The 13879-nt window shown below is 43.1% G+C and overlaps 1 protein-coding gene across 2 annotated transcripts in view; it reads right to left on the bottom strand.

Annotated features, from left to right (window-relative positions):
* Positions 1–13879, bottom strand: part of LOC143963466 (gamma-tubulin complex component 4-like) — a 185296-nt gene that overhangs the window by 134659 nt on the left and 36758 nt on the right. For both annotated transcript variants that reach the window (XM_077473099.1, XM_077473100.1), the window contains exons 7-8: positions 12218–12419; positions 5248–5413 (exon numbers count right to left, since the gene is read on the bottom strand). In XM_077473099.1, the coding sequence (XP_077329225.1) occupies positions 5248–5413; positions 12218–12419 (368 nt within the window). The remainder of the gene's footprint in view (positions 1–5247; positions 5414–12217; positions 12420–13879) is intronic.

Raw genomic sequence — 13879 nt, 5'->3', positions numbered from 1 at the left:
ACATGTAATCCCAGGCCACCCTGTCGAATGCCTTCTCCGCGTCTAGGGAAAGGAAGAATCCAGCTTGTTTTTGGGAAGATAGCCAATGGTGGACATTAAGAGCTTTGAGAGTGTTGTCTCTCGCTTCCCGGCCAGGCGTGAAGCCCACCTGATCGGGATGTATAAGGTCAGGGAGTAAAGGCAAAAGTCTGTTAGATAAAATTTTAGCGTACCATTTAAGGTCAACATTTAGGAGCGATATAGGCCTATAGTTGGTAACCTGTGTGGCATCTTTGTTTGGTTTTGGGATTACGGCTACATGTGCAGACAACATATCTCGCGGGGCAGAACACGGGGATGAACATGTGTTAAAGGAGGATAGAAAGTGGGGTAGTAAAATATGTTCATAGGTTCTATAGTAACCAACGGGCAGTCCATCAGGGCCCGGGCTTTTACCTGCGTGCATGGCTTTAAGAGCCGTTCGAGCTTCTTCTGAGGTCAGAGGAGTATCGAGCATCTGGCATGCGGAGGTGGAGATAGGAGTTGGGCTATATTTATTTAAAAAGTCAGATATAAGTTGGGCCCGCCGCTGGTTAGGGATTGGTGGTGTATTAGATGATGAGGTAAGGTTGTATAGATTTGAATAATATTGTACAAATTGCGTGGCGATGTCAGGTGTTGTGGATAATTTTTTGCCCGTTGGATCTGTGATATGGTGAACAGTTATTGATGCTTTCTTGGATTGAAGGGCTTTTGCTAATATTTTCCCAGATTTATTACCATATTCATAAAACGTTTTCTGAGAGAGTATATATTTGCGCTTAGTCTGCTTTCCCAGTAATTCTAACATTTCTTTCCTGGATTGGATAAGGGTGGCAAGCAGTGTGGTGGTGCTCTTTAGACTATGTGCACGTTCCAAACGTCTAATTTTAGTGGCCAAATCATTGAAGTGTTTTTTGTACTCTTTTCTCTTTTTTGCCGCCGCTGCTATGAGGGTTCCTCTTACTACACATTTGTGTGCGTCCCAGTGAATGAGGGGAGAGGTATCTGTGGCTTTGTTATCTAAGAAGTAATGTTTCATTGTTTGCTCCACTTCTGCAGCTATAATCGGATCAGTTAACAAGGATTGATCTAGTCTCCAGGAGTGGGCGCGTGGGGTGGAAGATGGGATGGATAGTGTGATTGAAACCGGATTGTGGTCAGAAAGAAACATAGGGTTGATGGATGCGTGTGTAAGATAAGGTAAAGCTTCTTGAGAGATAAAGAGGAAATCAATTCTGGAATATTTTCCATGAGGTGTCGAGTAGAATGTAAAGTCCTTTGTATCTGGGTAGAGGGTTCTCCAGGCATCATGTAAAAGCAAAGTTTGCATCTGAGTTTTTATTGATCGAAGGGCAGCATAGGTAAGGGAGGAGTGCCCATTAGAGGTATCGAGTATAGGGTTCAAAGGAACATTGAAGTCCCCTCCCATAATAAGTGTGCCTTCTTGAAACGAGACCAATTTGGACACAATTCCCTTGAAGAACGGTACTTGGAGTGTGTTGGGCGCATATATGTTTGCAAGTGTAAATGGCTTGTTTTGGAGGAGTCCTTTAAGGAATAGAAACCTGCCATCATCATCAGCTAGAGTGTCAGTGATCTGGAGGGGGCAATGTCGGGCTAGTAAGATGGAAACACCTTTTTTTTTCGCTAGTGTGGTGGTGGAGTGGTATGCCGTGGGATAGTATTTGCACTGGAGTTTCGGTATATTGTCTGATCTGAAGTGTGTTTCTTGTAAGAATAGTATGTCTGCTCCACTTTTTTGCATGGCTAATAATAGTTGTGAGCGTTTTTCCGGGATATTTAAACCCTTAGCATTCAAGGATATGATTTTGAGATGGAGTAGATTGGTTGCATCCCCAGAGGTAGTCATGGTGTTGAGATCGAAATGTGAATGACGATGCGTCCGGGGAAAAGGGTAGTAGAGAGAGTAAGCAAGTAAAAAAAAAAAAAAAAAAAAAAAGGGGAAAACAATTTGGGGGAAGGGGTAAACGGTAATCCGGCAGCAGGTAAGAACCCGCTCACCTGCGTCAAAGATAAGGGGGTATAGGCCGGAATGTGGTAGAGGCCTGCAGGGTATGTCCCGTACGAAAGCACTGGACAGTCCTACAAGCCACTAGGGAGGAGGTGATTGTCGAAAGACAAAGATATAAAGTGCGAGAACCCTCACACCACAGCTTTAAGTTGTAATTATAGAGAGTTTGCCGACATATTACCAATGGTCACCCTTTTACAGTTCGCGTGGAAAAGATCGTGGGCTGAAGCGTTTAAACACTATCGGTGGGGGAGGTGCCCGTTTGTAGTATTGATAGTGAATTTGAGTTCCCTGTATAAAATATGTAGGGGCAGAGATACCTTATTGGGTAGGCGTTTTCAGGTAACATTTGCTTAACATAAATGTCTACAAACCTTTCTTTGTAAAGCAGGAACTAGAGGAACAGACCAATAAGCTAAATCAATAACAGAGATACATATCATGTTGAGAGGTAGCCAAGGGCTGGAGGAGGATGGGATTATCACATCAAAGCCGTGACGGCACATGGTACATATAAAGGTTCTCTCCAGTAAGTGCTGGTAAGAGGACCAAACTAATTTTCGATGGAAATAACTAGGCTAGGCCAAAGGTTTAGGTATGGCTTTACCGGCTTGATGTGGGAGATCACATCCCCTCGTCCTCAAAGCAATAAAAGGATCAAATGTCAACAGGTCTGACGTGATGAGCGTTTGAACAATTATACGCTATCTCATTAACGAAGTTAAGACAATACAGTAAGTAAACAAACTAATGAGAAAGAAAGCACGTACTATAAGTATGTGCATAGTAATCATGCTGTGGGGCATGATACAGCTTCCTGAACACACTGCATTGTTGTTTGTGAGCCAGTGAGGAAACCTTTGCGTGCAGAAGGTAAGGGAGGCATTGTCTCAAAGATCAGGGTAAAATAGAGGGGCTTAGACTAGAAGGGGGGTAGGTTGAGGGAAGGACAATGGGTAGTGAGCCAATAGGTTGTGGGACATGCCTGGAACAATACAATATTGGGTAGAAGACACTGCCTATTGGTAGGAAATAACGTGGTCGGTAGGTTACCGTTGAGGACAAAGGCTGAGTCCGTCCGTTTAAACGATGGGAATTTCCCAAACGGGTTGGTCAGTGAGGATAAACTGAAACTGGAGGTCTACTAGGAGAGGAAAGAATTACTGCATCGTGAGCTGAATTCCAAGTATAGGAAGGATCCGACCGGTGGATTCAACATAGCCACTTCTTCAACGGTCACGGCGTGCTCTGCGGGATGTTGGCACGGCAGTGGGACTGCGCAGATGATCGTAGGCTTCCGGAGAAATTCGTCGGATCGATGGAGAGCGACGTCTTCGGTACGGCGACGGCTGGGTGTCCATCCGATCGGTAGATCTGTAGTCTGAGCGGGACGAAGATCCTTTGAATTCCGCGTACCAGTCGGGGAGTGAGACCAGAGGTATGTCTAAGGTGCGGCAGAAGGCGAGCAGTTCCTCAGGAACCCTCAGGATGACCGATCGTCCCTGATGGGTGGCTGAAAGTCCGAATGGGAAGCGCCAACGGTAGGGGATGCCATTATTCCTTAAGACTTCTAAGAGGGGGCGCAGGTCTCTCCTATTACGAAGTGTAATGGCTGAGAGGTCTTGGTAGATAGAGATGCGTTGGCCCTCATATTGTAGAGCTTGTTGCAGTCTGGCCTGTTTTAGGATCATTTCTTTGGTTTGAAAGTCACAGATACAGCAAACCACGTCTCTGGGAGGATCTGTGTCGCGTTCGCGGGGTCGGAGAGCACGATGGATGCGCTCCATCGCTATGGGTGAGTGGCTGGGTTGATCAAGGAGCTGATTGAAGAGGGCAGTAACCACCGGGGTGAGGTGATCGGTGTCTACACTTTCGGGGAGGCCTCTCACCCGGAGATTATGCCTCCGACCCCTGTTGTCCAGGTCTTCAACGTGCCGCTGGACGTCCCGCAGTTGTGCAGTATGTGTGTCTATGGAGCGGTGCATCGTGGAGATTGCCGCTTGATGGACGGCGGTGGTTTTCTCTACTTCCTGCACCCTTCCCGCAATGGCTTGAATTTCGTGTTTAAGGTCCGTTATGGCAGCAAAAAGGGTGTCTTTAATATCAGCTGCTACCGTGCGTAGGTCTAGCAGGCTTGGAGATTGCAAGGAATCCGGCTGGGACGCAGCAGTTGTGGGAGGAGAAGGGTTGGGAGTTAGTAGTATCCCATCTCGTGAGGGAGCTGAGGTGCTCGTCGCCATGTTGGATCTCTGTGATCTGAACAGATCAGCGATATTCCGCGTTCCTCGGCTGGGATGTTCCCTCGGGGATCTCGATCTGGAGGTAGAAGAGTTCCTGGATGCAGTACCCATCATCCGGGGTGGTGTTGAAGGGGTATTTCTCTCTCTCAGGGCTAATGGTGAGCTGTGGTGTGAAGGAGCTCAGGAGTTATGCTGCCATCTTCGCTCGCGGCAAGCCACGCCCCGTTAAAAGATTTTAACTTCACTGGTTTTTACCTGTTGGTTGTGTTGTTATAGACCAATCACAAAAATCTGTTTCCAAATACATGTTGCTAATGGAAGTGTACTTAAACGCAATACAACTCTAGGCACACCAGAGTGATGGTGTCCTTTCATACAAGCTCAGCCTCTGGCATTACGCAAATATTTTAGGAGATACTAATGTTAGAATGTGTTATGGACAGAAACCTGATGTACACTTTATATTAAATCAATTATTAAGGACGACCAAAACAAGTGAAAGAGATGGTTTTCATATTTACTGAATTAAATGGATTCTTTTGACTACCATTAAGGTTCCCGACTCCCCTTTTCCCTATATCTAGGAGGTAGCCAGAAGAGAGAAACAAAAGGACAAAATGATCAGATTTTGTTTTGTGTCTTTACCCTGATCTCCTGGGTCCTAGCCCATAAAACAATTATGGTAAATAAAACTCTGGTGCTAGCAACTTTGGTTCAAATTGAAGGGGAGGTTTCATTTTTAGGCAAAATATCACAGCTAGATTTATCTCACTGCTGTTCCTGCACCAGACACTGTTCTGGTTCATTATACTCCAAAAATGTATTTAACCATATACCAATAGATGATAAAGATGCTACAGTAGAAGTGTCTAAATATCATAGTAATCAAATGTAATATGCAGCATATAGCATAAAATGTCAGTCTGAATAAATGGGCTATAGATTGGAGCATACCTGTTCTAGTCATAGTTACATTCCAGTTTTCAAACATCTGAACGGATTCTCCCACAAACAGCATTTTCTCAGCAACCCTCACAGGGATGTAAGATGGTAGCATTTCAACCCTCAGTGAAAACTGCTTAAGAGTAGGTGCCAACATGTTCTCCTCTTCAATCAGACGCTGTTAGAAGACAAACAGGCAAATCCTCATAATCAAGGCCTAATAGATGCATTGTTGCGCATAAAGCTCATTCATATCTAACCAGGGTACATTTGTGTGTTATATATATATATATATATACATATATACACATACACATATATATATATATATATATATATATATATATATATATATATATATATATATATACACACACACACACACACACACACACAGGTGCATCCCAAACAAATTAGAATATCATCAAAAAGTGGTTGTAAAGGCAGAAGGTTTTTTTTATCTGAATGCATTTTATGCATTAAAATCAAAAGCCTTCTGTGTGTAGCAGCCCCCCTCAGCCCTCCTAATACTTACCCGAGCCCCATCTCTGGCCAGCGATGTCCACGAGTGCCTTGGCCATCCAGGATTGGCTGAGACACAGCAGAAGCACTACTGGCTCCCACTGCTGTCACTCAAACTCAGTTAGTCAATGAGGAGAGAAAGAGGGTGGGGCCGCACTACAGCTCCATGCCTGAATGCATACTTCAAGCAGCTTGCTGTGGGGGCACTCAACAGGAGGGAGGGATCAAGAGCTCCAGCCAGGGACCCGAGAAGAGGAGAATTGGAAAAGAGGGGGCGCACCAGCCTTGCGCATTATCCTTTGGATAGGTATTAAAAGTAATAAAAGAAAACTACCGTATATACTCGAGTATAGGTCGATCCGAATATAAACCGAGGCCCCTAATTTACCACAAAAAAACTGGGAAAACTTATTGACTCGTCTATAAGCCGAAGATGAGACATGCAGCAGCTACTGTTACAGCTTAAAAGAGTGGAAAAGAGGGTCAACAATGCCCATCTGCAGCTGCGTACCTCCCTGTGTACCTCCCTGTGTCCATTGCAGTCTACCTGTGTCCTGTGCATGCCTCTGTGTGCCAATCTGCAGCCTCTGTGTCCTTCTGCAGCCTCTGTGTCCTTCTGCAGCCTCTGTGTCCTTCTGCAGCCTCTGTGTGCCATTTTGCACCGATCAGCATGTATCAGCATGTCATAAAAACATGCCAGGATTCAAAAGCCGCAATTCTCCTCCTCATCTGTGACAGACGGCGGCCATTCCACTGTTCAAAAGCCGCACCTCCCTGTCTGTGATAGGCGGAACACTCAATTTCCCAGCAGTCAGTGTTCCGCCTATCACGGACATCCTCTTATCCTCGTCCGTAGTATGAGGATGAGCGGATGTCCGTGATAGGCGGAACACTGACTGCTGGGAAATTTAGTGTTCCGCCTATCACAGACAGGGAGGCGCGGCTTTTGAACAGTGGAATGGTCACCGTCTGTCTGCATGACACGCTGATCAGGTAGGCAGACGGCGGTGACTCGAGTATAAGCCGAGGGGGGCACTTTCAGCCTAAAAAAAGGGGCTGAAAATCTCGGCTTATACTCGAGTATATATGGTACTCACAAACAATTGTAGAATTCTTGCAAAACGAATAGGGCTGTTACTGATTAAAATTTTCCTGTTCGATTAATCGTTTGGTTTTTTTAATCGATTAATCGACTAATTTCGATTAATTATAATGCACATACAGTTTTTACAATTTTTTTTATTAAACTTTAAGAAAAAGGTAGAAAGTTAGTTTAACTTTAACTGTAATGTCCACATTTCCCCCATACTCCCCCCCATGCTGTATTGTCCACATCTCCCCCCCATGCTGTATTGTCCACATCTCCCCTCCATAAAGTACTGCCCACTTCTCCCCCCATAAAGTACTGCCCACTTCTCCCCCCATAAAGTACTGCCCACTTCTCCCCCCATAAAGTACTGCCCACATCTCCTCACATCCCCCCCAAACCTTAATATTCATGATTGTCTGCTCTGTCTGGAATAGACAGAAGGCAGACCCGTCCATCCTCAGAGTAGACACAAGCAGGCGGGCGATGATGATGTCAGCGCATGCGTCTAGGCCGCCGTCGGGTGGACCAAGATGGCTGCGGCTCCGGAGCCAGGCTGAAGCCGCGACCTTTCCTATGGGCGAGACCGCGGAGCTGACTCCGTGGATCGTCCTCGATCAAAATTATTTTGATCGATCAAAGAAATTAACGATTAATCGAACAATTAATCGTTAATTTCCGCAGCCCTAAAAATGAATAGTCATCAAATAGCAGCATTCGGTCAGAGATGAACAAATACTCTCCAAAGGTCACAGAGGAAATCACAGGGATCACTGCCAGCTGACGTGTTTCGAAGGGAAAGTACCTTCTTCCTCAGAGCTCAGCAGTCTCAGCTTCCTCTGATGAAGAAGGGACTTTCCCTTCGAAACACGTCAGCTGGCAGTGATTTCCTCTGTGACCTTTGAAGAGTTTTTGTTCATCTCTGACTAAATGCTGTTATTTGATGACTATTCATTTTGCAAGAATTCTACAACTGTGAGTAGTTTTCTTTTATTACTTTTAATAAACACATATCCAAAGGATAATGCACAAGGCTGGTGCGCCCCCTCGTTTCTTTTTATATCTTTGACTATTAGGATTCCCCCATCCTTGAGGACAGCAAGGCTTGTGGCATTATATAGTTTGTCTGGTAATCCACTTGTGCGCAGAAGCGTTTCTTCTCTGCTATCAAGAGGAGAATTGGGGCTGCCCTGTGCAAACCACTACACAGAGCAGGTAAGTATAACATGTTTGTTATATTTATAGGAAAAAAAAAATGACTTTACAAACCACTAACTTAGTTCATCAATTCAATTCAAAAAGTGAAACTCATTATATAGAGTCATTACACACAGAATGATATATTTCAAGCATTTTTTTTATTTATGTATTTTTTTAAATTTTGATGATTATTGCTTACAGCCAATGAAAACCCAAAATTCTGTATCTCAGGAAATTAGAATATTGTAATAAAGGTCAATATTATGGACTCATGGTGTCACACTCTGATCAGCTAATTCAGAACACCTGTAAAAGGTTTCCCGAGCCTTTAATCAAACTCTCAAACTGGTGGTCTCAAACTGGTGGCCCTCCAGCTGTTGTGAAACTACAAGTCCCATCATGCCTCTGCCTGTGGGAGTCATGCTTGTAACTGTCAGCCTTGCAATGCCTCACGGGACTTGTAGTTTTGCAACAGCCGAAGGGCTGCCAGTTTGAGACGCCTGCATGGTCTCTCAGTCTGGTTCAGTAGGGTACACAATCATGGGGAAGACTGCTGACTTGACGGTTGTCCAGAAGATAGTCATCGACACCCACCACAAGGAGAGCAAGTCAAAAAAGGTCATTGCTAAAGAAGCTGGCTGTTCACAGAGTGCTGTACCCAAGCATATTAATGGAAAGTTGAACGGAAGAAAAAAAGTGGTAGAAAAAGGTGCACAAGCAACAGGGATAACCACAGCCTTGAGAGGGATTGTGAAGCAAAGGCCAGTCAAGAATTTGGGGGAGATTCACTAGGAGAGGACTACGGCTGGTGTCAGTGCTTCAAGAGCCACCACAGAGACGTATCCAGGACATGGGCTGGAGTGGAGAGGCACGCTAGTAAATAAACCCCACAGAGTGATATCTGAAGGCAAATAGACTGTGCACTCTGCAAGTGCAATTTCTCCAGAGCTTAGTAAATGAGGTAAAGTTTCAAGTTCCAAAAAAAAAAACCCAGGCACGTGCAAGGAAAATAAAAAGAAATATGGAATTTTTGCTTGCACGTGATTGAATGATGGAAGTCAGCAAAACGTCTTATTTACTAAGCTCTGAAGCAACTGCTCTTACAGAGGGCAGCTGCCTATTTCTAGTTTATCTATTTGCCTGTAGTAAATCAACCACTGTGTGTAATGAATCTATATAATATATGAGTTTCACTTTTTAAATTGAATTACTGAAATAAACGTAACTTTTAATGATGATATTTTTTGAGATGCACCTGTATACACTTTTTTTTGAAAATTATTTATAAAACCATGTAATACAAAAAGCAAACCATATACAAAAACAGCACACACACACACATAATACACTCACATATTCACACACAGGATGTAGAATTTAAAAACATGAGGATTTTTGGGGGGCAAATGAAGCAAATCACATTCGCATTAAAAAAAAAAAAAAAAAAATAAAGAAAAAACTTGGGAGTCCAGCAGGGCTGTGGACATTCAACTTTTTACAAATTCTTAACAAGCAGTAAATGAGCTTTAAAGCGTACGTTCACCTTTTCAGAAAAAACACAAAAATGGTAAACCAACATCCTATAACCCCCTCCCCCCCACCCTCTTCTGACCCTTGTTTCTTGAAAGTTTCCAGGACAGATCATAGTGATTCTGATTGGTCAGCGCAAGCACAGAGCGTTGGGAGCGGGGACCGCTACACCAACTGCATGGGCACTGACAGCTCATTACCCACATAGGTAAAGTACAGTGGGGATGGTGTACGGTGTTTTTTTTCTGAAAAGGTAAACAAACCGTTTAAAGAAACCCTCACTGACTTCTGTAACTGTAGGCACTGTGCAACAATCTATTGTGCCATTCTCTCTGAGGTTCAGCTTGCACATCCAAAACTCCTGCTATATTTTAATTAGAGATTAGAAAACTGGTGGTCTGCTGGGAAGAGCAATCAGATGAAGCTGCACTACTAAGAGAACAATCTGGATGACTTCAGTGATACTGTAACTGTGGAAAAACAAATTGCTCCACGGTGCCCGATTTACTCCTTGTTAGGAATACGTACAGTTGTGCTCAAAAGTTTTCTTCTCCTTGGTGACTTGGTAATATACAGTATGTACCATTTTTAAAGAAAACATGAGTGAGCAGCCATGGGATTCATCTTCAACTGTAGGTCATAACAGAATGGCACAATCATAAAACAAAACCTGGCAAGAAGTAAACCAGTGAAATGACCCCTGTTAAAATGTTTGCATACCCCAAGTTCATAATCCTGTTTATTGCCCCCTTTAGAATCCATGACAGAGTGCAGTCTTTCGTAATATTTGTCTATGAGGCCCCGAGTTCTTGCAGGTGGTATAGCTGCCCATTCGTCTTGGCAAAATCCAGGTCATGCAGTCTGTTCGTCTTGCATGAACCGCACATTTGAGATCTCCCCAGAGTGGCTTGATGATATTAGGGTCAGGAGACTGATTGCCACTCCAGAACCTTCAACTTTTTCTGCTTTAACCACAGGAGGGTCAATATGGCCTTGTGCTTAGGGTCATGTTCATGCTGGAATGTCCAAGCGCTTTAAATTGTCTGCCAGTATCTTCTGATAACATGTTGCATTCATCCTGCCATGAATTTTCACAAGATTCCCCATACCGTTAGAGCTCACACACCTCCAAAGCATCAGTGAGCCACCACCATGCTTCAAAGTGGGGATTGGTGTTCTTGTGGCTATGGGCCTTGTTCACACCTCTCTAAACATAGCGCTTATGGTTGTCACCATGAAGCTATATTTTGGGCTCCTCACTCCAGATGACAGTGTGCCAGCAGCTGTGAGGAGTGTCAAGGTGTTGTCTGGCTTTTTTGTGGCATTGGCACAGTAAAGGCTTCTTTTCTGGCAACTTGACAATGCAGCTCATTTTTGTTCAAGTATCATCGTATTGTGCTGCTTGAAACAACCACACTTTTTCCAGAGCAGCCTGTATATCTCCTGAGGTTACATGTGGGTTTTTCTTTGTATCCCAAACAATTCCTCTTGCAGTTTTGGCTGTTATCTTTCTTGGTCTACCTGATCTTGGTTTGGTATCAAGAGGTCTCTGAATTTTCCACATCTTAATAAGTTATTGAACAGTACCGACTGACATATTCAAGGCTTTGGATATCTTTTATATCCTTTTCCATCACCTTGTTTCGCATGTCTTGACAGTTTTCTGCTCCCTGCTCAGTGAATCCACATGAGAATTAACAAACTCATTGACTCATACATAGACACAATTTTTAATTTAAAAAGCCACAGATTTAGGAAATTAACCTTTGATTGCCATTTTAATCTGTATGTCCCCCCTTGTGTGTCTGTACCAAGGGCAACCATTCCAGGGTATGGAAGCTTTTGATCCATTTGGTTGATTTCTGTTATCATTATGATTTGAAAAAGCCAAACAACTGTGATAATAAATGGCTTCAAATGATAACTATCCTTAAAGCGGACCTTCAGTCATTTTTTTAAATCTTTCCATCCATTAAACCTTCTGCCCTTGTTGTTTTAACTTTGGATAGTAAAATATTTTTTTTCTGACAGTAAATACCTTATACAGCCCACTTCCTGTTTCTTGTCTGGTAAAAAGCCTAGGCTTATGACATCATGCACAGCTCTCTGTAACTCTGGAGAGAGTTTGCCAGGAAGGGAGGGAGGATGAGTCATAAGAGGGCCAATGAGAGCTGCAGAGTTGGGCGGTGCGGGTCTGTAAATCCAGGAACAGGCAGCAGCTTCAGCTGCCCATAGTTAAAATGGCTGCAGCCAGACTCAGTGGAGGGAGATTTCTGCAGAAAATTTGGCAATATTTTATATATCACAGGATATATAAAATATGCAAAGCAGTTAGAGGGAAACCTCAAAATGACCAAAAAAATTATTACAAATTACGTGAGCAGACTGCAGTTCCTCTTTAAATAAAAAAAAGACAGTTTTTTGGAATGATCAGTCATATTTTCAATAACGATGCCAACATTTCTCGATTTCTGCCAGAGTATGCAAACTTTTGAGCCCAACTGTAAATATGTACCCTGGCCACAGGTTTACTTTAAAGTCTATTAGGAGGTGTCAATACAAAATAAAATTTACCATTTATAAGATGCCATTTACATTCAAAAGAACGTGTACAAAATATACGTTTAGAATTAAATATCTCACCAAGTCTTGCAGCTCTCGCAGCTGTTTCCCAGTAAGGCCCCCGATACCCAAGTCGTCATCTTCTTCATCAGGCTGGGTAGAAGCATTGCCAGAAGCGGACCCTTGTCTCACAAAAAACTCTTCATACTGGTCTAATAAAAGCCCATGAAGCATCCAGGCAGACAACTGTTTGTACATAACCCCATGACACACTGCCAGGATCCTAGGTAGATATAAGATACATAAACAACATCTACATACAAAAAAACTAATGGAACCAAAATATCTTATCACTATTTAAGGCTCATTATACTCTGGTAATTGCAGTTCTGTGTGCTTTTCTGTGCTTATTGTTTTCAGCTTTATAGAACGCTGTGGGGACCCCAGGTCGCTGCAATGTGCTGTACGCTCTGAAAACCTAATGTTCTCAAATGCAAAAAGTTGTGTATGCAATCTTGTAGATCTTAATCACAAAAACTCAGTGCATGCTAGAATTCGTTTTCCCCAAGACTATCAGTAAAGCCTTCTCTACTCCAGAAACATGCGCTTTGAAGTGATATAGCTGCACGTGGTTTTGCAGTAACCATTTATTGAAAAAAAATCACTTTGGCTGTATCCCATTTATGGCTAATTTTACCAAACACAAATAGGGATGGGCTCAGGCATGTTGGGATCGTAGTACCATCTCACCTGAGCAATCCCACCAGGAAGCCCTCACAGCACACCATCAATCATAGACAGTGAGGCATTTCCTGGCCCGCAGCTGAACATAAACACGCTGCCTATGATTGGCAGTATGCAGTGAGGGCTTCCTGGCGGGATTGCTCAAGTGGGTTGGGACTACGATCCGAACACACCTGAGACCATCCCTATACAAAGACAGACTTTTATTTACATGAACCCATACACAGGAATGTTAGGCTGCTCAGAAGTATCACATTTGCGTGGTTTACACGGTTTGGGAAGGTTTTGGCACCAATCGTTGAGCAATCATCCAGCTCAGGTGTGGGCGCCTTCTCCCCCTGCCGCGGACTCAAGCACGTGACATTGGCGGCATATATCTACCTCCCAGTTTGAGCGGGCAGTTTATATGGCCAGTCTCCTCTGCTGACCCTGCATACTAGCAGTTTGTCAGCCGGTACTTCATGGCTTACAGCAATTGGGTAAGTGTTCATGGTATTAGGTGCACCTTGGTAGTCATTTTTTCATTTTGTTTCACTGCACAATCTTTGTTTAATTTTTTTTTTCTTTTTCATCATTAGTTCAATGCTTGCACATATCTAGGCTACTGTCATCCACTATTTATATACAGGTCGGTCCACTATAAACATCCACGAAACGCGGCGAGCTATATTTGATGCTACAGCCATATCACTTACACCTCAATGATGTCACCAACATTACTTTAGTACCATTATACGTATATATACCATGTGATTACAGATTCAGGCATGTCTCCCTTGGCACCATTAGGTTGCATTACTGTTCTATGTATATTAACACTCTGACTATTATTTATTACGATAGTGTCTTCATTTGTATATATGTCTCTATCCATTATGCCTATACTTTGTGCTAAATGTATGTATGTATGTATGTATGTATGTATGTATGTATGTATGTATGTATGTATATATATATATATATATATATATATATATATATATATATATATATATATAT

The sequence above is a fragment of the Lithobates pipiens genome, unplaced genomic scaffold (genome assembly GCF_037356315.1).
Source record: "Lithobates pipiens isolate NorthernLeopardFrog02 unplaced genomic scaffold, aLitPip1_a1.2 Scaffold_8, whole genome shotgun sequence".
Classification (NCBI taxonomy): domain Eukaryota; kingdom Metazoa; phylum Chordata; class Amphibia; order Anura; family Ranidae; genus Lithobates; species Lithobates pipiens.
The sequence above is the reverse complement of the archived record's forward strand: the minus strand, read 5'-3'. Positions and strand labels throughout refer to the sequence as shown.